Source organism: Capra hircus, chromosome 4 (assembly GCF_001704415.2).
Source record: "Capra hircus breed San Clemente chromosome 4, ASM170441v1, whole genome shotgun sequence".
NCBI classification, from domain to species: domain Eukaryota; kingdom Metazoa; phylum Chordata; class Mammalia; order Artiodactyla; family Bovidae; genus Capra; species Capra hircus.
Window position 1 is genome coordinate 25,774,385 of NC_030811.1, and position 27,910 is coordinate 25,802,294.

Sequence of the window (27,910 nt, forward strand, 5' to 3'; positions counted from 1 at the left end):
GGGATTCTCCAGGCAAGAATACTGGAGTGGGTTGCCATTTCCTTCTCCAGGGGATCTTCCCGACGCAGGGATCGAACCCAGGTCTCCCATATTGGAGGCAGACGCTTTAACCTCTGAGCCACCAGGGAAGCCCCAATTATGAATAAAGCTGGTATAAAGTCAGGTTTCTGTGTGGACATAAGTTTTCAACTCCTGTGAATAAATGTCAGAGTGAGCAATTGCTGGATCACATGTTACACGTATGTTTGTTTTTGTAAGAAACTGTCAAACTGTCTTCCAAAGAGGCTGTACGATTTTTATTCACCAGCAATGAATGAGAGATCCTGTGACTCCCCATCCTCGTCAGCATTTGGTGGTGTTGGTGTTCCTGATTTTGACCATTGTGTCAGTAGTGTTGTCATACCTTGTTTTATTAATAATTTAACTTTCCCTGATGAATATAACATTCAGCATCTTTTCATATACTTATTTGCCATCTGTTTTATCTTCTTAAGTGTAGTTATCTGCTAAAATCTTTGGCCCATTTTAATATGATGTTTTCTTATTTTGACTCTAAAGAAGGTTTTTTGGGTGTATTTTAGATAATCTTTTCTCAGTTATGTGTTCTGTAAATATTTTTCCCAGTCTGTGTTATCTTCTCATCCTTTTGACACTGTCTTTTGCAGAGCAGAAGTGTTTAATTGTATTAAAGGCTGACCTATCAATTATTTCTTTCATGGATCTTGCCTTTGGGGTTGTATCGAAAAAGCCATCCCCATACTAAATAAACATCATCTAGGTTTCCTTCTATGTATTCTACTGGGAACTTTATTGTTCTGCATTTCACATTTAGGTTTGTGATTGATTTTGAGGTAATTTTGTGAAGAGAGTGTAAGGTTTGCATCTGATTCAACTTCTTGGCTGGTGGCTATCCAGTTCTGGCACCATTTGTTGAAGAGACTGTTTTCACTCCATTGTGTTGCCTTTGCTTCTTTGTCAAAGATCAGTTGACTGTATTTATGTGAGTATATTTCTTGTTTGTCTCTTCTGTTGCATTGATGTATTTGTCCATATTTTGCCAATATCATACTGTCTTGTTGCTGTTTACCACTTTTTTTTAACTCTTCACTCCTTGCTGTATTTCTGAGTTATTACCTAGACTAGTTTCCCTGTGCCTGAAGAATATACCTTTTAGAATCCCATCGTTTGTGGACTGTAGATACTTTATCCTATGCAAGACCCTGAGCTTGTGCTTCTGTGGCTGTGAGTTACTTATTTTTCCATTTTGCCACCTGTGAATGTCCCTTCACTTTGCCTTTGGCTTCATATTAAAATCTTTTTGTTCCTATTTTATTCAGCATTTCTGTGTATTTGTTTAGGTCATATATTTTACTTGTTAAAAACACATCTTTGTCAACACTGGATTATCACTCTTTTTAAGTTTTAGCCATTTTGGTAGGTGTGAGGTGAGATCTGAAATGTGGCTATAATTTGCATTTCCCCAATGACTAACAGTGTTGAGCCTCAATTTTTGTTCTTTAGTTACTTTTTTCATATCTCTAGTTTTATTCTGCTTCATGGTAGATTTTTATTACAAGGGAGTGTAAATTTTCTTTTGCTCTGAAATTTTGATTCTCATTTTTTGCTTTCTTCTCATAGTAGCTTCAGACGGATATGGTATGCCTCATTCATCCGCCCCATGCTGCCTTTCTCTTTCTGGAGTGACTCTTTTCTGTGTTTAATCACCATGAAAGTCCTCATTCTGTTCTGTCCGTTCCTTCATGGGCTCAGTAGTCTCCAGCAGATCCTTTGTGCAGCTCGGACTTGAGCTGGGTCTGAGGTATTTGAGTTTCACTCCTCATAAGAAATTTGAAGTTACTTGATAAAGGAGGCAAGACAGGTGAGAGGAACCACTCCTTCTAGTATTGAGTATGAATGTTTATAAATAAAATGGGAGATCCACGTGAGGAGAAAGAGTGGGCAAAACTTCATATTGTTAGTTTAACACTGATTTTGGATCCAGGTGTCCATGTAGAAATCTTGATAATTGAAAATAGAAGTTAGTTATACAACTACAAATGCCTTAAGGAAAAATATGCTAAACTGAGGAAAACACAGAGTCTGCATGTCTGTGTATATATTTTTAAAGAATGAAAAAATATTTTTTAGGGCAAGCCTTTAGCTCTCTGAAAAACCTGTCTTTGGACTCACTGTCAGAGTCACAGTGTGGGTGTTTCTGTATAAAGACCCATATAATTAATTGAATGTTTGTATTTTCATCTAGATGTTTTCCACTCTTAGTGCATCAGTTACTTGTGTTTAGGAAATAGTGGAATTCTGAACATTTTCTCGTCTAGGCATTTCTCTGTCTCTCTCTCTTGTGGCTATACCCTGCAGCATGCAGGATCTTAGTTACCTGACTAGGGATTAAACCCAGGCCCCCAGCAATGGGAACGTGGTGTTTTAACCACTGGAATGCCACAGAAGTCCCTTCATCCAGACATTTTTAAAAGGACTTTTTGGGTAGATGATAATCTTTTTAAGAATAATTTTGTAAGTATATCTATTTGGGGTCCTCATTTCAAACAGTTTAAAAAACCATTTCCTTATGAATAACCTGTTGCCTTTTGTAAATAATTTTTTAGCAAACATTGAGAAGAATGTGCTACCTTACCATCAAAGAAATGGCTACCATCTCTGAGGATGTCATAATTGTTACAAGCAGGTATGTGAATAGTTAAAACCTGGGATGGGATACTTACATATTTAGTGGAGTATTTCTTGTCCTCTTTCTATTAATTTTACATGTTGACTGTAAGAAAGCCAATAAGAATTTAAAAAAGAATATAATGTCAAAGAGCATTCTTTTCTAAAATGTGGTTGTCATCCTGTGAAAACCATCCCTGTCTGATAAAGCAAAAAAAGAAGTCATGAAGACTAATGCTAATAGATTGATTACATTTAGAATCATAATATGTCATTAAACAAAACTAAACAGTAAATGATGCACTGAAATAAAATATTATTTAAAAATTTAAAATTTTATATTATAGTTGCTTTATGAAATAAAATATTACAAAAGACTAATATCTATAATATATAAAGAACTCATACTTCAAAAGTTATCTCCATGTGATAATTAATAAAATAACTAATATAAAGAATCTAAATATCTTTAGTCATTCTCACTGGTAACCAAAAAATATAAATTAAAAATTCAAGAATGAGTTACAATATTTTTTTGTTTTTAAATTCAGATTATTTAAACTAAAAAAAACCAAACAAACCCCAAAAACCCAAGCCCCTCACTTATTTCACCCCTAGTCTCTGCCTCTGGCATCCACTAACCTGTTCTCTGTATCTATGACCTTGGTTTTATATATGTGTATTTATTTACTTATTTAAATTCCACATATAAGAACTATTATATGGTATTTGTCTCTCTCTGTCTGACTTATTTCACTTAAGATAAGGCTCTCAGGGTCCATACATATTGTCACAAATGGCAGGATTTCATTCTTTTTAATGGCTGAATAATACTCCAGTGCACATACGTACCTCAGTTTCTTTATCCATTCATCTATTGATGGATACTTAGCTTGTTTCCATATCTTGGCAATTGTAAGTAATGCTGCAGTGAGCATGGGAATGCATATATCTTTTTGAATTAGTGTTATTGTTTTCTTCAGATGAATGCCCGAAAATAGAATTGCTATATGGTAGTTCTGTTTTCAGTTTTTTGAGGAATCTCCATACTGTTTTCTGTAATGGCTGTACCAGTTTACATTCCCACCACCGGTGTAGAGGGTTCTCTTTTCTGCATGTCCTCAACGCTTGCTATTTCTATGTTTTTGTTAATAACCATTCTAATAGGTGTGAAGTGATAATCTTATTGTGGTTTTGATTTACATCCTCCTGAGAACTGATGAAGTAGAGCATCTTTTCATGTGCTTGTTGGCCATCTGTATGTCTTCTTTGGAAAAATGTCTGTTCATGTTTGCCCATTTTAAATCTTTTTTTGTTTTGCACTGAGTTTATGAGTTCTGTATAAATTTTGGAAAGTTACAGTATTTTTGCCAATCACATTGGCAAAAAAATTAAGTCAGTCAGTACTTGTAAGGGATATTGATTTTCTTGTAAACAGGAGGTAGAATAATGAATTGGTTCAGTTTTTCTAGAAAGCATTGTGGCAGCATTTGTTGAATGTTTAGAAGGGTTTATCCCTTTAATCCAGTAATTCCATATCCATGAAATTATCCTCAGAAAACAAGCAGAGATAAATATTTTAATTTTTTGGATATATTTTTGAAACATGTTTAATGATATGGGAAACTCCTCAGTACAGTGCTGAATGAGAGTTGGATTCAAGTCTATATATTCCTTATGGTCTTAAAAATATTCTAAATATATGTATAAAAATTTATGGCTGAAAATACAATGATTCATTACCAGTAAGTTACCTCTGGGTGTTTGGAATTGTGGCTATTTATATTCTTTAAACTTTTGATAATTTTCAAATTTTCTAGAATGAGAATGTGTAATTTAGAGTCCTAAGACATTTAACAGATGTTATGTAGAAAAATAGTTGTTAATAGTTATTAATTACAACTCATTCAAGGGAATCTGATATTTGTATAGCAAAATAAGTTTTGTAGGAGGAGACTTACGCTTAACCAGCAGTTATGTTGAAGTTTCAATTAGTAAAGCTTTCAGCTGAAAAGAACAGAGAGCCAGATGTAAATAGTAACACATAAAATAGGCAGAGAAACTGGTGTTGCTTCAGTGGCTCAGCAGTGTCAGGGCTGACATGTCTTAAATTCTTTGGGACATCCTCACGTTATTGCAAAATAGATGCCTGAATTACTGGCAGTGCACCATTCAAGATGGGAGGGGTGCCGGGAAGGGGGCCAGAGAGAGCCAGCACCATCTGCCTCTTTCATCAGGTATGCAAAAGCTTTTCCCAAGGCAATTTTTAGATTTCATTTGGCACAACTGTGTTATGACTAACGTTAAGAGGCCAGGAAAGTGAGTATTTAGCTTTTATAGCCCAAGGGGCAAGCTTGAGAGAAGGGATTGAAAATGGGTACTTAGTTAACTAACTAAGATTAGTTAACTCATCACAAGTGGCACAAATAAAAAACAAAAACAAAAAAAAATCTTCACTGAGATTGCTAGTCTCCCTGAATTGTGGAAAAGTTAAAAATAGAGTATCAACTGTTGATTGAGGATTTTCGTTCCTTCCTGTAGCTGGTAGTACTTCCACCTGATTCCTGTTAGGCCACTTTGCATTGTGGTTTGCTTCTTGTTTGTTTGAAGTGATTAGTAGATGTTGTGGGCAGAATAATATACCTTCCACCTGCAAGGCCTCCCTGTCCTAATTCCTAGGACCCATCAGTATGGTCCATGGCAAAGGGGAATTCCAGTTGCTAATCAGCAGATAGGGAGTGTATCCTGGGTTATCCACGTGGGCCCAATACAAGGCTAAGGGCCCTTACGTAGGAGAGGCGGAAGAAAAGCTTCAGTAAAGGGATGTGATGGTGGAAGCAGGGCCACAGAACTGCATTGTTTTCGTTGGATTTGGAGATGGAGGAAGGGGACCACAAACCAAGGAAATATGGGTAACCTCAGAAATTGGAAAAGGCAGGGAAATGGATGAACCCCGACAGCCCCCAGAAAGGAATGCCTTCTTGCTCATACCTTGATTTTAGCCCACTGAGGCCTGTGTTGGACCTCACCTTACAAAACTGCAAGGTAAAGAAATGAATGTTGTCTTAAGCCTCTTAAGTTTGTGATAATTTGTTACAGCAACAATTGAAAACTACTGGATTTTGCAGTGTATTAATGTATCAGATCAGTACTTTGTACACTTTAGACAGTGTTATATGTCACATTACATCTCAAAACTGGAAGAAAAAAAAAACTAGTAAGAGCCTTTGGTACCTGAAAGTGGGGTGCTGCTGTAACAAATACCTAAGAATGTGGAAGCGGCTTTGTAATTGGATAGTGAGTGGGTGCTGGCAGAGTTTGGGGAGCATGATAGAAAATTTCTGCACTGCCTTGAACAAACTGTTAGTAGAAATATGACCATTAATGCCTCTTCTAGACGAAGAAGGAAGTGAGCTACAGGATAGAGAAAACGTTTATCACGTATCATTGTGAACAGACTGTTGACAGAAATATGGACATTGAAGGTGCTGCTGGTGAGGGCTCAGGAGAAAATGAGGAAGAAGTTTCTGTTACTAATAGAAACTGGAGGACGGAGATCCTTGTTATATTGTGGCAGGAAGCTTAGTCACATTGTATCCTGTCCTAGGTGGAAAGTGGGGCTTGCAAACATGAATTCGGATATTTAACTGAGATTTCCAAGCAGCATGTTGAGGTGTGGCTTGATTTCTCTTTTTGTCATTTAGTAAAATTTGAGAGTACAGTAAAAATTGAGGAGAGACCGGTTAAATGTGAACCAGGAGATCTTGATAAATACCAAATCGTTATGTTGTACACCTGAAACTAATATAATGTTGTATGATCAATTACACCTCAAAAACACAAAGCAGGAGTTGCTGATTTTGGAAATTCTCGGCCTACGAAAATGGCAGAGGATGCTCAAATCAAGAGATGTGTGTTTGGAAAGCATTCTCTAGAGGAAAAAATCAGTTGTTATATAGCCTTTTGCTCAAACCTCAGATTAAGAGGTCAGTGTATTCACTCACACAAACCACTCTGAGAAATCAAGGGTGTGACTCATAGATTCCCTCAGCATCTAAACAGAAGCTGAAAATAGAGATGGGATTATCTAGGCAAGATCTGTGGAGGAACCTCTTGACTAGTGGAGTGAGTCTGTACAAATATGGTAGTCCCACAAGGTGCTTGAGAACCTTACACCAGCAGAAACTCTGCCAGCATGGACTGAAAGGACCAGAGATAAAGCAAAAGGGGGCTGTCAGAGCCCCAAAATTCTGCAGGCAGGAGACAGGCTGGTAAGACTCCTCAGCTTTAAACACAGGCTGCCCCTTATAACAAGGAAGGATGGCTCAGAGGGCAGAGCTGCAGGCCCATAGGGCAGAGCTGAGAGCCTAGTGAATTCTGCTTAGGGCTTGAACCGTCTTCCTGTTTGCCTGGATGGATTTCAGAATTGTCTGGGGCCAGTAACTCTTTTTTAGCTTTCCATTTTCTCTTTTTGAATAGGAATGTTTATGTGTGTTCTGCTATGCCAGGTCCCATCTTTGTGTTTCAGAGCAGGGAACTTGTTTTAAAGTTTAGCATGTCCATGGGTAGAGAGGAATTTTGCCTTAGGATATATTATACCCTTTCTCACCCATCCCTTATGATTTTTGATAATAAGATTGGTGCTTTGAGTTGGGTGAGATTTAAATGAGATTTTGGACTTTGAGCTAATGCTGTAATGTGTTGATTTGGGGGAATCTTGGGATGGGGTGAATGTATTTTGCTTATGAGATGGATGCAGGCCTGCTGACATGATTTTAGCCCAGTGGGATCTAAGTTGAAATTCTAGCCTGTAGAACTAACTATAAGATACTATACTTTTGTTATTTTAAGCCTCTAATTGTGGTCATTTGTTGTAGCAGGAATTTTGCAGTTATGTTAGCATGAATATTGAGAAGACCTGAAGGCATACACTTCATTAAAGAATATATATAAAGAGCCAGTAAGCACATGGCAGTGTTCTCAATATCATTAGTCATCAGGGAAATGAAGATTTAAACTTCAGTAAGCTATCTTTCACATTCACTAAAATGGTTAAACTAGCAAAGCCTGACAGTACTAAATCAACAACCCTACTCCAGTATCCAGTGTATGGAGCTGCTGAAGCTGTCACACATTGCAGATGGGAATGTAGAATGGTACAGCAACCTCAGAAAAGATTTGGCAGTTTCTTATGAAGTTAAACATATACCTACCCTGTGACCAGTGATTTTACTGCTATATATTTACCTAAGAAAATGAAAATCTTTGACCACAAAAAACGGCTGTACAAGAATTTTATTGCAGCTTTGTGATAGCCCTAAACTAGAAACAACCCAAAGGTTCATCAGTAGGAGGATGGCTAAACAAATTGTGTTTTATTAGTATAGTGGATCACTACTCAGCAATAAAAAAGAACAGATTGCTGATTCAAGCAACAACACAGACATACTCCTAAAATAGTATGTTGGAACAAAAGACACACAAAAAGAATGCTTGGGTGATTCTTTTTATATAAATTCAAAGACCAGCCAAAACTCAGCTGTGGTGATAGAAACCAGAAGTCTGGTAGATTGGAGGAAACTGACTAGATGTGGGAATGAGGGAACTTTCGAAGATGAAGGAAGTATATAGTATTTATTTTGGGTAGAGCTTACATGAGTGACTCCAAATGCCATCTAACCGAACACTTAAGCTGACATTTTTAAATTGTATATAAATTACAACTCATTTAAAGAAAAGAAAAACACAAAGAGATTTAGTTAGTGGCTTAAGGATGGTCAAGTATATTGACAGTCTGGTCATACTGTTCTACCCCTGTCTGATGAGACTCACCAGTGAAAGTCTGCATCTGAAGATTGCTTAGAATTCTGGGACTGAGTCCTGAGGACTGACCCATTACTCACATGGCAAGTATCCTGGGGGAGTGGATATCAGTATGTGATTAGTTACATCCCTGCTGCTGCTGCTAAGTCGCTTCAGTCGTGTCCGACTCTGTGCGACCCCATAGATGGCAGCCCACCAGGCTCCCCCGTCCCTGGGATTCTCTAGGCAAGAACACTGGAGTGGGTTGCCATTTCTTTCTCCGATGCATGAAAGTGAAAAGTGAAAGTTAAGTCACTCAGCCATGTCCGACTCTTTGCAACTGCATGGACTGCAGCCTACCAGGCTCCTCCATCCATGGGATTTTCCAGGCAAGAGCACTGGAGTGGGAAATTTCACAGTTTCAGTTTAGAGACCCATGGTTTAGGAAGAAATAAGGGGGCTAGGGGCTATGGGAATGACTGTCTGGCAGGCAGTTTTGATATCAGTTGTGGGAATAATGTGAGGATTTGGGCAAGAGGAAGACAGTATTTTAGTTTCTGAAGGAAGCAAGAAGCTAAGACCATCCACAGACTTGGTAAGAAATATTCAAGCCTGAAACAGCCTTTCAGTTTGAATGGTGTTGCTTTCCCTGACATTATGTCTACCAGAACTTGGTGTAGAATAAGAAAAGAAGTGAGATACTATTCTAATTTGACTTAGCCATCACTCTAGTGAAACTTCTCTCTCAAAGATTTCTAGTAATCTCTTAATTGCAGAATCCCAAAAGCTGATTTTTCAGTCCATATTTTACTTGGCCACTCTCTTAGCTTTAATATGGTTAAACACTCCATGAAGTTCTACCATCTTTGGCTTTCAGAACCATAGAACTGAATTTTCTTGCATCTGGGATTACTCCATTTTATTTTTTCCACAGAAGTGGCAGTTCTGTTCTTTTTCAGCTTACTGATTCAAATGCCAGTCTCTTCTGGAAAAAGCTCCCCTAGACACACCCAGAAGTAATGTTTTACCAGTTATCTGGGCATCCCTTAACTTGGTGAAGTTGACACAGAAAATTAACTGTCTCAGTGGGTTTAATGGGTGTTGTGAAACCTTTCTATATGCTGCTTTTCTTCCCTCTCTCCTGCCCAGTTGACATGCAGACTGCCCAGTTTATTTGGATTCTTATTCTCTATTAAATACTTATTCTCTGTTAAAATGAAATTGTGGAAGACTTTTGAGAGAAAATGATGAAAATGATGCCAAGTCATAAAATTCCCTTCTCTTCCTTAATGAACACCAGCAAGTAAAAGGGAGGGTCAGGGACTTCTAGCCAAGATGAAGAAATGCCACGACAGGTCATCTATTCCAATAATTACAACAAAAACCTCTGGACAGAGATATAGAAAGGTATACAGGTATACCTGAGGCCTTTGAATAATAACAGTGAATTAGATCATGGCATCCAGTCCCATCGCTTCATGGCAAATGGATGGGGAAACAGTGGAAACAGTGAGAGACTTTATTGTTTTGGGCTCCAAAATCACTGCAGATGGTGACTGCAGCCATGAAATTAAAAGACACTTGCTCATTGGAAGAAAAGCTATGACCAACCTAGACAGCACATTAAAAAGCAGAGACATTACTTTGCCAGCAAAGCTCTGTCTAGTCAAATCTATGGTTTTTCTAGTAGTCATGTATAGATGTGAGTTGAACCGTAAAGAAGGCTGAGCACCGAAGAATTGCTGCTTTTGAACTGTGGTGTTGAAAAAGACTCTTGAGAGTCCTTTGGACTGCAAGGAGATCATACCAGTCCATCCTAAAGGAAACTAGTCCTGAATATTCATTGGAAAGACTGATGCTGAAACTCCAATACTTTGGCCATCTGATGCAAAGAACTGACTCACTGGAAAAGACCCTGATGCTGGGAAAGGTTGAGGGCAGGAGGAGAAGGGGACAATAGAGGATTGAGATGGTTGGATGGCATCACCAACTTGATGGACATGAGTTTGAGCAAGCTCCAGGAGTTGGTGATGGACAGGGAAGCCTGGTGTGCTGCAGTCCATGGGGTTGCAAAGAATCAGACATGAATGAGCAGCTGAACTGAATGAATAACAATATGGTGAGTTTCATGATTGTTTTGGACTGAGAACGAACTAATCCAAGAACTGTATGGTGGGAGGAGTCAACAAAGACTGAAGCCTGTCTCAATCCTGAGTACGGGTTAAAGACAAGACCTGTGCAAGCTGGAAAGATGAGGGGAGAATCCTTGTTTGTTCTTGTTTTTCTCTTTACTTTCTGGTCTTGGTTGAGGCCAGCCCTAGTTCTGGAACATTACTGTGATGTGACAGAAATATTTCAGACACCTGAAAGCCTGAGATGTGCCATTTAAAACCACAGTGAGACACCACTATACATCTTTGAATCAACTGAAAATTAAATAGACTCACTTTACCAAATGTTACCAAGAATGGAGAGGAGTTGGATTTCCCATATGCTTCTGGTAGGAGTCAGTACCATAGATAAAGAGACCAGTGGAAACTATCACTATGGCTAGTAAAGCGTCACCTCGGCTGTACTGATCTACATTTTTTGGACTTCTCTGGTACAAATAGAAGTGCAGAATTAGACCCAAGTACATGTGAAAATTTAGTATATGATGAAGGTGGCATGTCTAATCACTAGGGTAAATATGTACTTTTTTTTTCTATTTATTTATTTTTCTTTACAGTATTGTATTGGTTTTGCCGTACATTGACTTGAGTCTGCCATGAGTGTACATGTGTTCCCCATCCTGAACCCCCTCCTACCTCCCTCCCCATCCCATCCCTCTGGGTCATTCCAGTGCACTGGCCCCAAGCACCCTGTATCACGCATCGAACCTGTTGGCAATTCGTTTCACATATGATAATTCACATGTTTCAATGCCATTCTCCCATATCATCCTGCCCTCGCCCTCTCCCACAGAGTCCAAAAGACTGTTCTATACATCTGTGTCTCTTTTGCTGTCTCACATACAGGGTTATTGTTACCATCTTTCCAAATTCCATATATATGCGTTAGTATACTGTATTGGTGTTTTTCTTTCTGGCTTACTTCACTCTGTATAATAGGCTCCAGTTTCAAACATGTGCTTTAAAAAAAGCAATTTATTTGACTGTGCCGGGTCTTAGCTGTGGCATGCAGGATCTTTTTTTTTTTTTTGTAATGTATTTTTTAATTGAAGTACAATTGCTTTACAATGTTGTGTTAGTTCCTGCTATACAACAGTGTAAATCAGCTGTAAGTATACATATATCCTCTTCCTCCTGAGCCTCCTCCCCACCCCCCTCTCATTCCACCCTCTGCGCCATCAGAGCATGGAGCTGAGCTCCCTGTGCTCTGCAGCATCTTCCCATGAGCTATTTCTTCCACACATGGCAGTGTGTATGTGTCCATGCTGCCTTTCCAGCCTGTCCCACCCTTTCTTTCACCTGCTGTGGACACAAGTCCGTTCTCTACATCTGTATCTCTATTCCTGCCCTACAGATAGGTTCGTCAGTACCATTTTTCTAGATTTCATATATTTGTGTTAATTTACGATATTTTTCTCTTTCCAGCTTAACATGTACTTTTTTATACACGATGCTGGGACAACTGAGTAGCCACTTATAAAAAGATAAAATTTGATCTGTATTTCACAACATATTAATAAGTCAACTCTGAAAAGATAAGGAATATAAATTTTAAAAGATGAAGCTATATAGGTACTAGAGGAAAACCTTGCTATAGGGAAAAGGTTTGTAATTATCACTAAAATCCAGAGGCAGTGAAAGAAAGGGTTGATAAGTTTGACTACATAATTTTTTTTTAAATTGCATGACCCAAACACCATAAAGAGGTTTGCAGTAGGTGCAAGTTGTGGTATAAACAGTTATTCTTGATTTATTGTCATGGTATCCTGCATGACATTGCCACTCATTTTATGGCAAAAATGGAGTGACAGTGGGTTCATGACTAGGAAGGAGGTCAGTAGTTTCACTACATTGTGCATCTCCTAGAAGGAGACAGTCGGATGCCATGATGACAGGGCTTGTTGAATACTCAGCTGCAGTGGTAGGTTGGAGGTAGGACCCCGTGAGGTTGGGAATTCTCCAAGATGCCATGTATGCACTGAATCAGTTGCCAGTGTATGGTACTGTCGCCAGTAAATAGACCAGGTGGGTCCAGAAATCCATAGTTAAAAATAGGACTGGCCCCTCTCCCTTACTCCCAGTGACCCACTTGGAGAATTTATTCTTCCAGTTCTCACCCTAAGTATGGATTAGAGGTCCCAGTTCCCAGGGGACAATGTTTTCAAGGGATGAAAAAAGGGAAGCACTTAACCCATTGATCCCTGGTTCCCATTGGTTATGGATTATCTCCAGCTCACAATTGTCCCACACTTCTGGATGCTACATGTCTGAGAAACAGGTTGGCAAACCTAAAGCATCACACACTCCAGAGTCAGAACAGCCCTGGAGCAGCAAGTGAGCCAGTTAAACATTCGAAATGACGACTATTACTGGGTTGCTTTGCGTTCTTCATGCCTAGTGGACCAGTGGGCGATAGAAGGCGCTGATACACTCATAGAGGTAATTGACCTTGATTCCTCCCAGGATCTAGGCTTGTTCATATACAGGTGACAGGACTTTATCCAGAATTCAGAGTACTCACTCAAATATATTTTGGTGCATTCATGCATGGGAAAATGATGATTAGAGAACAGCCAGTGGTCCATCCAGGGTAAAGCCAACAAAAGGTGTGGATCCCTTGTGATAAAGGTTTGAGTCATCTACCAGAGGCATAACCGAGATAAGATGAAGTGCTAGCCAAGAGTGAGGGAAATCCAGAATGGATGGTTATATGAAGGAGATGATGAGTATCAGTTATGGCCTTGAAATGAGCTGTAGCAGCAAGGATTGTCCCATGTTCTACTCATGCTTCCTGTCTCTTGAAGAAATAGTGAATGGTACCATCCTGAAGACTCAGTGATAGATTAGATTCAATGGAAGACATGTTCAAATGTGAGGGGTACAAAGGATGAGCCATACTGGGTGCCACTTTCAAGCCACCTCACATTTCTTCAGCCTCATCTTTGGTTCTAGTCATGGCTGTGGTCAGCATTTCCATGAAGGTCCAGCTTACTTGCAATAGTGCCTCACTTGAAGCATGTGGTGAATGTTTTGCTTTCTGCCCTGAGATTTCTTGTACGTACTCTGAACTCATATGTGTGAGTTAACATGTGAATGTTAAGAGAACGGGGAGTTAACTCTCTGGGGTTAACTCTTTACCAGGAGCGAAGAGCTTGTGGATAAATTCTTTCTTTTTCATTCCTTGAATGTGTGGTTGCTGAGATTTCATTAGGTTCCTCAGTAGGTTGCTCATTAAATAACCAGTTGCTTGTGGCAGTGATTCACTAGAGAAAACTTGTCTGGGTTGATTTTCCCTCCTCCTTTGTTTACTTCCTTATCTTTTACTTCTCTCTCAGAACACATTCCCAATAAACTATCTGTAGCTAAGCCTTTACTGTCAGGGCAGCCTAAGCTAAACAGAAGTTCAGAGCAGCTGTTGCCCAACTGTGGCCAGTGGCCAAAGCTGTTGTGCCATTTTGTAAGTAAGTTTTTTTGAAACGTAGCCATGCCTTTTTAAAATAATTTATTTATTTATTTATTTTACAATATTGTATTAGTTTTGCCATACATTGACTTGAATCCGCCATGAGTGTACATGTGTTCCCCATCCTGAACCCCACTCCCACCTCCCTCCCCATTCCATCCCTCTGGGTCATCCCAGTGCACCAGCCCCGAGCACTCTGTATCATGCATCAAACCTGGACTTGCAGTTCGTTTCACATATTTCACACGTTTCAATGCCATTCTCCCAAATCATCCCGCCCTTGCCCTCTCCCACAGAGTCCAAAAGACTGTTCACTACATCTGTGTCTCTTTTGCTGTCTCGCATACAGGGTTATTGTTACCATCTTTCTAAATTCCATATGTATGCGTTAGTATACTGTATTGGTGTTTTTCTTTCTGGCTTATTTCACTCTGTATAATAGGCTCCAGTTTCATTCACCTCATTAGAACTGATTCAGATGTTTTCTGAGTAATATTCCATTGTATATATGTACCACAGCTTTCTTGTTCATTCATCTGCTGATGGACATCTAGGTTGCTTCCGTGTCCTGGCTATTATAAACAGTGCTGCAATGAACACTGGGGTACACGTGTCTCTTTAAATTCTGGTTTCCTCGGTGTGTATGCCCAGCAGTGGGATTGCTGGGTCATAAGGCAGTTCTAATCCAGTTTTTTAAGGAATCTCCACTCTGTTCTCCAGAGTGGCTGTACTAGTTTGCATTCCCACCAACAGTGTCAGAGGGGTCCCTTTTCTCCACACCCTCTCCAGCATTTATTGCTTGTAGACTTTTGGATCGCAGCCATTCTGACTGGCGTGAAATGGTACCTCATTGTGGTTTTGATTTGCATTTCTCTGATAATGAGTGATGTTGAGCATCTTTTCATGTGTTTGTTAACTATCTGTATGTCTTCTTTGGAGAAATATCTGTTTAGTTCTTTGGCCCACTTTTTGATAGGGTCTTTTATTTTTCTGGAATTGAGCTGCAGGAGTGGCTTGTATATTTTTGAGATTAATTCTTTGTCTGTTGCTTCATTTGGTATTATTTTCTCCCATTCTGAAGGCTGTCTTTTCACCTTGCTTATAGTTTCCTTTGTTGTGCAGAGCTTTTAATTTTAATTAGGTCCCATTTGTTCATTTTTGCTTTTATTTCCAATATTCTGGGAGGTGGGTGATAGAGGATCCTGCTGTGGTTCATGTCGGAGAGTGTTTTGCCTGTTTTCCTCTAGGAGTTTAATAGTTTCTGGTCCTACGTTTAGATCTTTAATCCATTTTGAGTTTATTTTTGTGTATGGTGTTAGAAAGTGTTCTAGTTTCATTCTTTTACATTCCTTTTTGTTTATACATTATTATGACTACTTCTGTGCTATCAATAGGCAAAGGAGAGAAGCCTTAGAAGAACTAATCCTGCCAGACCTCAGTTTTTATCTAATTGGAAAAATGCAAATATTTGTGAAAAAGACTGGTCGATAAATTATTTGTATCCAAACAATGGAAATCTGTGCTGCCATTAAAAAGGTTTTAGATATACATTTATATATTTTTTAAAACATAAATATCTAAAATTTAAAAAAATCTGCCTGTATGGAAAGATTCTCAGATTATATCATTAAGTATAATTAAAGGTACCAGAGGAGTGGATATCCATTGGCGTGCATTTTAATAAACCCCTGTGCTTGTGAATATGTATTTTAAGAACTTCCTTAAGAAAACAGAAGTGACTATTCACAATGACTTTCTGGTTGAGTGGCACTACAGGCTAGGGTGTATGAAGACAGACTTAGACTTTATATTTTATACCTTTCTGAATATATTGAGAATGGATTGTTACATGAGTAAAATACTTTAATAATTGAAAAATGAAGGAACCTGAAGGACTGTCAGTTATTCAGCCTTTCTCCTCTTGGTGCCCTGATGAAGTGAGTTGGAGGCCATTTTGGATTATGTGAGGGGAACTGAGTGAGAGAGGAGGTGGAGAGTCAATTTGAGGGTAATATAAATACACAGAAGACAGGAGAAGGAAAGACAAAAGAGTGAATAATCTAAAGATTAAAAACCTTTTAAAATTAGGGACATGAAGTTTCGTACCTCAGTCCACACTCCCCTGCCTGCTTTTGCAGCTCCATAGAAGGGTCTGAAATCAATGACAGTTGTCAATTTAGAAAGCCATTCCTGAGAAAGAGACATCTTGAAGTAATCATTTTAGTCAATTTCTTTCTTTTCTTTAAAAAAAATTTTTTTAACTTTGATAATTCTTCCTCCGTAACTCAGCCGGGAATCTGCCTGCAGTGCAGGAGACACAGGGATAAGTGGGCTTGATCCCTGGGTCTGGAAGATTCCCTGGAGGGGAGGACGTGTCAACCCACTCCAGTATTCTTGCCTGGAGAATCCCATGGACAGAAGAGCTTGGAGGGCTACAGTCCATGGAGATGGAAGAAACTGGACATGACTGAGCAACTAGGCCTGCGCACAGTCACATAATATAAAGCATGCTATTTTACCCATACTTAACTGTACAGTTCAGTAGCACGGAATACATTCACATTGTTGTGCAACTCTCATCATCCGTCTCCCAAATTTTTCACCTTCCTAAACTACAACTCTGTCCCCATTAAACTCTAACTCTCCATTTCCCCTCTCCACCCCCACCTCCAGCCCCTGGCATATACCAGTGTATTTTTGGACTCTGTGAATTTGACTCAGTAAATCTTTAATCCAGTTTTCTGTTGATGGGTGGAGCTATGTTCCCTCCCTGCTATTTACCTGGGTCCAAAATATGGTGGAGGTAATGAAGATAATGGTGACCTCCCTCAAAAGATCCCATGCATGTACAGCTATACTCAGTGCCCCCAACCCTGCAGCAGGCCACCATGACCCACTGCCTCTGCCAGAGACTCCCAGACACCCACAGGCAAGTCCGGGACAGTCTCTTGTGGGGTCACAGCCTTGTCTAACTCAGTGAAACTATGAGCCATGCCATGTAGGGCCACCCAAGACGGATGGGTCATGGTGGAGAGTTCTGGCAAACTGTGGTCCACTGGAGAAGGGAATGACAAACCAGTATTCTTGCCTTGAGAACCCCACGAACAGTATGAAAAGGCAAAATGATAGGATACTGATAGATGAACTCCCCAGGTCGGTAGGTGCCCAATATGCTACTGGAGATCAGTGGAGAAACAACTCCAGAAAGAACAAAGAGATGGAGCCAAAGCAAAAGCAACACCCAGGTGTGGATGTGACTGGTGATGGAAGCAAGGTCTGATGCTGTAAAGAGCAATATTGCATAGGAACCGGGAATGTTAGGTCCATGAATCAAGGCAAATTGGAAGTGATTAAACAGGAGATGGTAAGTGTGAAGAGATGGCTGTGGTCCATGTGATTAGATTGGTTAGTTTTCTGTGATTGTGGTTTTCAGACTGCCCTCCGATGGGATAGACTGACTGAGGGGGAAACTGGGTCTTGTTCTCATTCTAGGTATCTCATATAATTGGAATCAAACAATATTTGTCTGTACCTAATATATATTGAAATGCATTTGTAAGGTTACTTTAACAAATGTCCTAACAACAAATGTCCTACAAACAAATGTCCTACAATAAAGAAGATTGTACCATCTTTATTTTTCCCTGTGCTATACAGTAGGTTCTCATTAGTTACTGTTTTATACATAGTAGCGACTTAGCAGCAGCAGCAGCAGTGTATATATGTCAATCCCAAGTTTTCAGTTTATTCCCACAGTTTACCCCCCCTTGGTGTCCATATGTATGTTCTTTACATCTGTGTCTCTGTTTCTGCTTTGCAAACAGGTTCATCTGTACTATTTTTCTAGATTCCACATATATGCATTAATATGCAATATTTGTTTTTCTCTTTCTGACTTCTCTCTGTATGACAGTCTCTAGGTCTATCCATGTCTCTGCAGTCTCGTTGCTTTTTATGGCTGAGTAATGTTCCATTGTATATATGTATCATATCTTCCCTGGGACTTCCCTGGTGGCTCAGATGGTAAAGCGTCTGCCTGCAATGCAGGAGACCTGGGTTCAATCCCTGGGTTGGGAAGATCCTCTGGGGAAGGAAATGACAACCCACTCCAGTACTCTTGCCTGGAAAATCGCAAGGATGGAGTAGCCTGGCAGGCTATAGTCCATGGGGTTGCAAAGACTTGGACACGACTGAGCGACTTCACTTCACTTCACATCATATCTTCTTTATTCATTCCTCTGTTGATGGCCATCTAGGTTGCTTCAGTGTCCTGGCTATTGTAAATAGTGCTGCAGTGAGCATTGGGGTACATATATCTTTTTGAGTTATGATTTTCTCTCAGTATATGCCCAAGAGGGGATTGCTAGGTCATATGGTAGATCTATTTTTAGTTTTTTAAGGAACCTCCTTAGGCTTCCCTGGTGGCTCAGATGCTAGAGAGTCCATCTGCAATGCAGGAGACCCAGGTTCAGTCCCTGAGTTGGGAAGATCCCCTGGAAAAGGGAATGGCAACTCACTCCAGTATGCTTGCCTGGAGAATCCCGTGGACAGAGGAGTCTGGCGGGCTACAGTCCATGGGATTGTCAAGAGGTGGACACAACTTAGCAACTAACACTTTCACAGAACCTCTATACTGTTCTCTATAGTGACTCTATCAATTTACATTCCCACCAGCAGTGTAAGAGAGTCCTTTTCTCCACATCCTCTACAGCATTTATCATTCGTTGATTTTTTTGATGATGGCCATTCCAACTGGTGTGAGTTTTGATTTGTAGTTCTTTAATAATTAGTGATGTTGAGCGTCTTTTCATGTGCCTCTTGGCTATCAGTCAGTTTCTTTTAAAGAGTTAGGTTTGGGGAACTTGGGATTTGAGCATGAGGCTCTCTATATCATTGTCTGTTTTTTATGCCAGTAATCAGTATACTTAGTCATAAAAAGGAATGAGATTGCAGAGTCATGGATGGACCTAAAATTATGTATGTACTTAGTTTATGTGACTAATGTCTCTTTTCCTTCTAGAATGTAAGCTCCATGAAGGCAAAGACTTGGTTTTGCTCCCTGCTGTGTTCTTTAGATTTAAAATGGTCTTCTATCCAATAATTTTTATGTTTATCCAAAGAAGATACTCAATAAATATTTGTTGAATCAATAGTTGCATTAAGATAATTATGGGGACAAGTGGAATTAAGGATGGGTCGACTCCACAGAAGAGAAAACTTTAATCTTATGGTAATAATTTGATTTTTCTCAGTCTGACTAAGGACATGACTGGAAAGGAAGATGTGTACCGAGGCCCAGCCATCAGGGCTCTCTGCAGAATCACTGATGTAAGTTCTTTGCTTTACTGAGGCATCAAAGGGGACCTGTGTTTATCTGCAGGTGGCCATGTAAACTTAGTAGGATTCCTTGTCTGACTTTGTGATTCAGCAGCAGCAGAGAAACACGACTACCAGAAAGGCTTTTGTGGCTCCAGGCTTTTTTCTTCTAGATTGTTTTTTCCTTTTGTTTATTTAGATTAGTCTGTTTCTCTCCATATCTGCTCTCATGAATTTTTGTCATAGGGCATGTTGCTCATAGGAAACAAGAGCCATTTGAATTTAGCCTTTTTATTTTATTTTTATAAAAATTTTTTGATGTGCACCATTTTTGAAATGTCTGTTACGTTTGTTACAACATTGCTTGTGTCGTTTATGTTCTGGTTTTTTTGGCCAAGAGGCATGTGGGATCTCAACCCCTTGACCAAGGAATTGACCCTCCCACCTACTGGAAGGTGAAGTCTCAACCACTGGACCAGTGGGGAAGTCCCAAATTTAGCTTAAAAAAAAAAAAACAACTTTATTACAAAATACAAATCTCTCAGAATTTGAGGTAAAACTTACAACCAGATATCAGAACTAGAAATAGGATAGCTATAAGGATCTCAACAACAAGATTTCCAGGTATTTACTATTATGATCCTTTATTTATGAGGCTCAAGCCTCCTTATTTAAGTATTTAGGGGAAACAGCCTGACTAGCCGTCAGCTAGCCAGTGGCTTGTGTCCACCTGGGTCTAAGTCAGGTGTTTAACCTTGCCCTAGTCTGTTGTATTAGAAGGAATGAGGTTATAGAGTATGTAAGACTGTCCCATTCTTGGAACTCTGCAGGAAAGGTTAAAACGAAGGGCAGACTGGGCATTGCCAAGCAAATTGAATAAGATTTTGGCTATATTCATGATCAGGTATACATTATGTATACATTTATGTATACATTTGCATTCAAGTTTCAAAGGTTGAGCAGGATTCAATGGTAAATCTGGATCCTAGAAGGAGTAATAGAAATGGTTTAATGTTTTCCAGTGCTCAGTTACTTTGTTGTGGTTGCTTTTGTTTTTACCATTAAATCGATAGCATAAGACTTGACCATGCCAGGGCTAGCAAGAAGATTCACTTCATCTAAGTAATTGAGCTTGGTGTATGTACCATCCTTACTTAACACCACCTTGCCAGGGCTACACTTTCTTCCAGGTAAGTTAAAAAGAACTTTATTTTCAGCAGATTTTATGTTGAGGACTCAATATAATTAGCATATTTCACATGTAATTTCTTATGTATTTGAAATAATCAGAGTTTATAATTGATTTATAGAACTTCCTGGGATCCATGTGAAAAATATTGGGTTGGCCAAAAAGTTTGTTTGGGTTTTTCTGTAAGGTGTGCAACAGCTCAAATGACCTTTTTGACCAGCCCAATATATGCGCTATACATAGAGGTATCTAAAAGACTTCAATAGCATCCCCATTTAGGAATTGCTTTTATAATACCTCTGGTAGGTTCAGCCTTTACTTGTATATTTCCGAACTGGGATTCTCCACTTTGAGACCATTTATTTCATTGTGGAGCAGTTACTCCTTTTCCTTATGTATACTCTAAAATGTTCCTTCTTGTCCCCTGGGATCTGATTATTGTATGATCAGCCTTTTAATACATTCTAAATATTTGCACAGAAACAAATGTGTGACTTGTGTTTGTAGATTATTTTGAAGTGGTAATTTTGCATGGAAATGTCTTACTTCAGTCTTTTTCTTTATGAATGTTCTTAGGGAACAATGTTGCAGGCCATTGAGAGATACATGAAGCAGGCCATTGTGGATAAAGTCTCCAGTGTATCGAGTTCAGCATTGGTGTCTTCCTTAGTAAGTGAACAAGTAACTGATTCTCATGCATGGTACAGTTTCTAGTTGCAAAAACAAAATATCACTATGATTCTCTCACAAATGAAACATTAAAAAATATGTACACATTTCTGTTACTTTATATGAATGCTTTTTTTTTTAATTTTTTTTAATTTTATTTTTTTTTTTATTTTTTAAATTTTATCTGACAGAGGAACATTGAACAATTAAAATGGGCAGTTAAAAGGATGAAGTTTTCATATGTTTGAAAGGTTTTGGTCATCAGAAAGTTATGTTGTACATATAATACAGATGGGGGATAAGGGTGGGGTGAAGGTCAGGAAAGAAACTGAGAGTCAGTCTCTTCCTTTGAGTCTTCCTTTATGACCTGCCCTTGTACCTCTTGTCTCTCTGTCCTCTGTTTTTGTTGGTGCCTTGTGTCTGCAATTGTCCTTCAATCCAAAGTCTACTGTCCCACTACTAAATTTCCTCCCAGGAAGTGCTCTTTGTTATAGTAATGTCTTTTCTTTCTCTTTTTCACCAAAACAAAATTTATTCATGGCAGCCTATCACATTGTATTTGATTAAAATTGGTTACTAATGTGTGAATGGATTAGATCATCTGAATCACGAGAGTTGCTGGTTCTGGAATATAATTGGTCAAGTTTTACAGCAGGTACTCTACTTTTTTATGGCACTCTGTTTTTTCTTCCAGGTGAGTTTCCTGGAAGTAAAACTTATGATGTTAACATTATTTAAGTACCATCTTGTTAATTATCCATTCCCTCCCCTTCCTTTCCCTCTCATTACTTCCCTTTATGCACCTCTCCCAGCCCACAAACATACGCCACCTTTGCAAAGGGGTCTTGAACAAGTGTATCAGGTTTACTAGTTGTCTCAGAGACTTGAAATAGATGTGTAACACTGTAAAGTTGTTTCTTTTTTTTTTTTTTCTGGAAATGTCTGTTAGTGATTTTCCAAGAAAACTAACTCATGTTTCTAAACTTTTAGTGACTGTGTGTGATCTGTTCTCAATTTTTCCTGTATTTAGCACATGATGAAGATAAGCTATGATGTGGTTAAGCGCTGGGTCAATGAAGCCCAAGAAGCTGCTTCAAGTGATAATATTATGGTCCAGGTACTGTCACTGAATCACCTTACCTTATGTCTCTAGGTCAGCTTGCTGTAACCCTACATTTTAGGGGCAATTTATTGATTCTTCAGATGAGTATTAGCTAAAGACTAATATTAAGCAATATAATATTAAGTAGCCTGTTAGTGCATATTCTCAAGTAAGTATTCCCTAATTATGATTTACCCTGCTGGTATTTAGTAGAAGCTGTCAGAATGTTTGAGAAAGATTCTTATATTCAGTGATATTTGAGATGCTTATCCTGAAGGTCATAATTCATTTTAGTCCTTTGTTTGAAAATTAATTTGTGAAGGTGGATGTTCAGTTCCAAGCTTTTCAGGCCTTGATTATACTGTTTGAGTTGCGTGCTCAGTCGCTTAGTCAAGTCATACTCTTTGTGACCCTATGGACTGTAGCCCACCAGGCTCCTCTGTCCATGGGATTTTCCAGGAAAGAATACTGAAGCATGTTGCCATGCCCTCTTCCAGGGAATCTTCCTGACCCAGGGATCGAACCCATGTCTCCTGCGTCTCCTGCATTGGCAGGTGGATTCTTTACCACTGAGCCACTTGGGAAGCCCAAAACCCATGACCCAAAACCCAAAGCCCATGATTATATTAGACATAAAACTGTTTTGTTGGAAGGATCTACTTTTGATATTCACTAGGCTATTCTTAATTAAAAGGAACAAGATTAAATTCTTAACTGGCAATTTTTATATAAAATACCCCATTTGTGTTTGAGAGAGTACTTATTTATTCCATTTCAGCATTTACTTCTCATGTTAGCATATTCAGTTATGAGGAAATAAAGTAGTAATTTTTCCCTTGGGAAGCATTCTCACCCTCCTAACTCTGATCATTGTGGTTTTACACAAAGTGCCATGATAATTACATGCCTTAAACCTACTTTAGGAGATGAATCTATTAACCACTAACATAACCACAGATGATTTAAAGCCACTAAGCAAGACCTGTAACACTGGTTAAAGCCTTGGACCTGAGAGCCTTTGTCCTAAGGATGGATGGGGCAACGCTGAATCTGCTAGAGCCGTCTTCAGATTGTATGTCATCCCCTTAATACTTACCTAATCTGAATTAACAGGGTAAATTAAAAACTCATCCTTTCAATCATGCCTTTGTTTGATTCAGCATGGAAAAGATAATTCCCTTTGTATACATTAGAGTTGGGTATCTTTTTATTAAAAACCTAGCTCTGTATGATTGCATTTGTATGTCAGTTTTATCCTCTTCCTATTCAGCCTTCTTTCTGTCTTACGTTCTTTTTCTTGTTCTTTAGTACCATGCATTGGGAGTTTTGTATCACCTTAAAAAGAATGATCGCCTTGCTGTTTCTAAGATGTTGAATAAATTTACTAAATCTGGTCTCAAATCACAGTTTGCTTACTGCATGTTGATCCGAATTGCCAGTCGCTTACTAAAAGAAAATGAAGAGGGGTAAGTGTTTTCATCTAAACCTAAGTAATTTTCCATTTGCTGGTTAACATGCCTCAGTTTATTTCCTTTATGAATATTTTTTGGGCAGTGCTGACTTTACAGAGGGATTTAGTGTTTTCCAAATTAAGAAAAAAAATCATGGGATTCCTAGTAACACAACTTCTATTTCTACCTTAATGTATGCTCTGGTATGGGCCTCCCTATTGGCTCAGTGGTAAATAATCTGCCTGCAATGCAGATTCAATCCTTGAGTCAGGAAGATCTCCTGGAGGAGGATATGGCACTCATTCCAGTACTCTTGCCTGAAAAACCCCATGGACAGAGGAGCCTGGTGGGCTACAGTCCATGGGGTTACAAAGAGTTGGACGTTGCTGAGCACACACATGCTCCAGTATATGCACTTAATAGAGTATGACCACTAATAATAAATAACAGACTGATACTGAACAGAAAAATACTTACCATAGGTTATATAATAATTAAATGTGAAAGCTGGAAGTGACCTTAAGAATCATCTTTTCTTTTTTATAAAAGAGAATGTTGAAGTATTGCATTTAATGATTTATTTAAATAACTTATTCATTTAAAGCACATGAGGGAGACTAGTAGAATTACACATTCATAAGATTCTTATATTTTTCATGAAGTAGTGTTACATTATCTGCTGGTAGACAGTGATAATATAAGGATAACTATTGTAATCTCTTGAGTAATCACTAAAAAAACTAGGAGATGTAATGTAAATATCAACAGAGAACGTAAAATGGAATGTTAAAAAAAATACTCTGTTGAGCTTCCTGCTCTCAGTAATGGTAGAGTAGCTTGGTTATATTAGCTTTCATGCAAATAATGATTATATCATTAGGTGGCTTAATGGTAAAGAACCTGCATGCCAACCAGGAGATGCAGGTTTGATCCCTGGATTGGGAAGATCCCATGGAGAAGGAAATGGCAACCCACTCCAATATTCTTGCCTGGGAAAACCTATGGTTGGAGGAGCCTGGTGGCTGTAGCTGAAGAGACAGACTCAACTTAGTGACTAAACAGCAGCAGCAGCGTGCTTCCCTGAAACAAAAAACCCCACACTATTTGAAAATACTGGTGAGTGATGAAAAGCAGGCAAAAATTGGAGGGAATGGATGCCTGAAAGACAGAAACTATACTGGGTAAAATTTGCATATGTCTGGCTAGTCTCTGAGGGCACGCCACATTTTTTGTATGTGGGAACCCAGAAAGCCATAGTATTTGCTAAGTAGACAGTAGGGTCAGAACAGTTTGAAATTAGAAGAATGATGGAAATTTAGGGTGGAAATCCTGGGAAAAGGAGGGCCATAGATACAGTGAGTCTCAAAATAAATTTTCAACTCTGCACAGATCATTGTGTATAGGAGAAATACAGGAGAACTATGTACAGTTCCTCTAATTATACATGTACAGGAGAAGACTAGTAAGCCTGGCATACAGCAGTAGCTGTCAGCTGAAAGAACTGAATGGAGAATTCAGTTGCAACACACTATGGAGGAGATGATGTTTAGAGTTTTCTTCCAGCTAAGTTAACTGCCTGCTCCAGAAACATCTTAGATTTAAAGTCTTTGCATTTTATCATTCACAATTGTCTGTATATAGTAATAAATTTGAAAGTAAATAAAATTGTTAGTTCAGTTCAGTTCAGTCGCTCAGTCGTGTCCAACTCTTTGCGACCCTATGAATCGCAGCATGCCAGGCCTCCCTGTTCATCACCATCTCCTGGAGTTCACTCAGACTCACGTCCATTGAGCCCGTGATGCCATCCAGCCATCTTATCCTCGGTCGTCCCCTTCTCCTCCTGCCCCCAATCCCTCCCAGCATCAGAGTTTTTTCCAGTGAGTCAACTCTTCTCATGAGGTGGCCAAAGTACTGGAGTTTCAGCTTTAGCATCATTCCTTCCAAAGAAATCCCAGGGTTGATCTCCTTCAGAATGGACTGGTTGGATCTCTTTGCAGTCCAAGGGACTCTCAAGAGTCTTCTCCAGCACCATAGTTCAAAAGCATCAATTCTTCAGTGCTCAGCCCTCTTCACAGTCCAACTTTCACATCCATACATGACCACAGGAAAAACCATAGCCTTAAGTGCAAGGATTTTAGAAAATGTGAGTAGCTGAGAAAAAGCAATCAATAGAAATTGGGCCTGATGTGGCTCAGATATTACAATTAGCCGATAAAAAATTAAAGCATCTATTGTAAATTTGTTATTAAAGGCTTTAGTGCAAAATAATTACAGTGAATGTATAGAGGACATGGAAACTAAAAAAGCTAAAAAAAATTTTTTTAAGAACTTAAAAGTGCTATATCAGGGTTCAACCAGAGAAGCAGAACTGATAGAGGAGTTAAAAATATGGAGAGGTTTCTGGGTTTTTTTTTTCCTTTTTTTTTTAAAAAAACACATTTTTTTTTAAACATTGAGTAAATACCATAAACAGTTTTGGACCTTGCCAAGCAAGTTCAAAAATCAGTAGGATAGACTGTAGAAAAGGAAGTCCATAGGCAGTCTACAGGCCATGGGTATAGGTCAAGGCTGCTGTTCACTGGTTAAATTGGTCATCTCACATTTTACTGTAAGCAGCAAGAGGAAACCAGGTCATACCTTCACCAGTTTCCTTGGAAATTTCGTCAAGTCAGTATCCAAGTTTGTTTATAAATTCTGCTTTCCACAGAACTTGCAGGACACAGTTTGACTAAGCTTTCTATCAGTACACAACAAGGATCCATCTTACTCCAGTTAATAATAACAAGTTTCTTCTGATCCCCTAGGACCAGGTTTCTACAAGCAGTTTATGAACCTTCACTGGCTCTTCTTCAGGACCACATTTCTATTAATAGTTTGTTCAAGGCATTTTAGATTTTCTTCATTATGTTCACTAGAATTCTTGTAGCCTCTACCCATTATCTGGTTCCAGAAACAGTCCCACAGTTTTAGGTATTTGTTGTTGTAGCACCTCACTTCCAGGTACCAAAATCTGTATTAGTGTTTTATTGCTTCCATAACAGATTACCACAGGTGTAATCACAACATCCATGATTTCACAATTCTGTAGGTTAGACATCAGTCTCATGGGTTACAGTTAAAATGCTGACAGGATGCTGTTGCTTACTGAAGAATCCACTTTCAGTCTCATTAAGGTTGTTGGCCAGATTCATTTCTTTGTGGTCATAGATTATAGGTCTCTCTTTCCTTGCTGGCTGTCAGCCAGGGGTTGGTCTGTGTTGTGTAAGGTAATATATTCAGATTCCGTGGAGGAAAGCATGGACATCTTTGGGAAACCATTCTGCCCGCTACAAGTACAATAACTGAAAGGGACAATTTGCCGGGTGGCCTAACACAAAGCTAGAGATCACTGAGAAGAGTGAAAGTGTTAGAGTTAGTGAACTGGAAGATATTGCTATAAAAAGTAACTAATTTGGAGACTAGAAAGAAAACAGATTAAAGAAAAATAAACAGAGCTTCAGAGAACAATAGAATAGTATCAAGTGGCCTACCACTTGATACATAATTGGAATTCTAGAGGGAGATGTGAGAGAATGGAGCAAAACAGATACTTGAAGAAATAATGAACAAGTATTTCCCAGTATGCATTTCTTCTGGAAGTGCAAGATTGATCTAACAGTCAACAATTGACATAATATTCCTCATTTAAAGAATAAAGGGTAAAAATCTTAACATCTTAATAGATGCTAAAAAAGCAATTGATAAAATTCAATGGCAATTTGTAATTAAATCTCTCTTTTCAAGAATTCCCTGACAGTTCCATGGTTAGGACTTGGCACTTTTACTGCTGAGGCATGGGTTCAATACCTAATCAGGGAACTGAGATCCTGCAGAGGAACTGAGATCTGAGGGCTTCTCTGGTGGCTCAGATTGTTAAGAAGCCGCCTGCAATGCAGGAGACACGCGTTCAATCCCTGGGTTGGGAAGATCCCCTGGGGGAGGGCATGGCAACCCACTCCAGTATTCTTGCCTGGAGAATTCTATGGACAGGGGAGCCTGGCAGGCAGCAGTCCATGGGGTTAC

The 27,910-nt window shown here is 39.0% G+C and overlaps 1 protein-coding gene across 1 annotated transcript in view; it reads left to right on the forward strand.

The window, feature by feature from the left end:
* The window catches only part of COPG2 (coatomer protein complex subunit gamma 2), a 143,328-nt gene that overhangs the window by 20,457 nt on the left and 94,961 nt on the right, over positions 1–27,910 (forward strand). Inside the window, exons 5-9 of the mRNA XM_018046921.1 lie at positions 2,625–2,704; positions 19,374–19,449; positions 21,203–21,295; positions 22,326–22,412; positions 23,706–23,863. Of these exons, the coding sequence (XP_017902410.1) occupies positions 2,625–2,704; positions 19,374–19,449; positions 21,203–21,295; positions 22,326–22,412; positions 23,706–23,863 (494 nt within the window). The remainder of the gene's footprint in view (positions 1–2,624; positions 2,705–19,373; positions 19,450–21,202; positions 21,296–22,325; positions 22,413–23,705; positions 23,864–27,910) is intronic.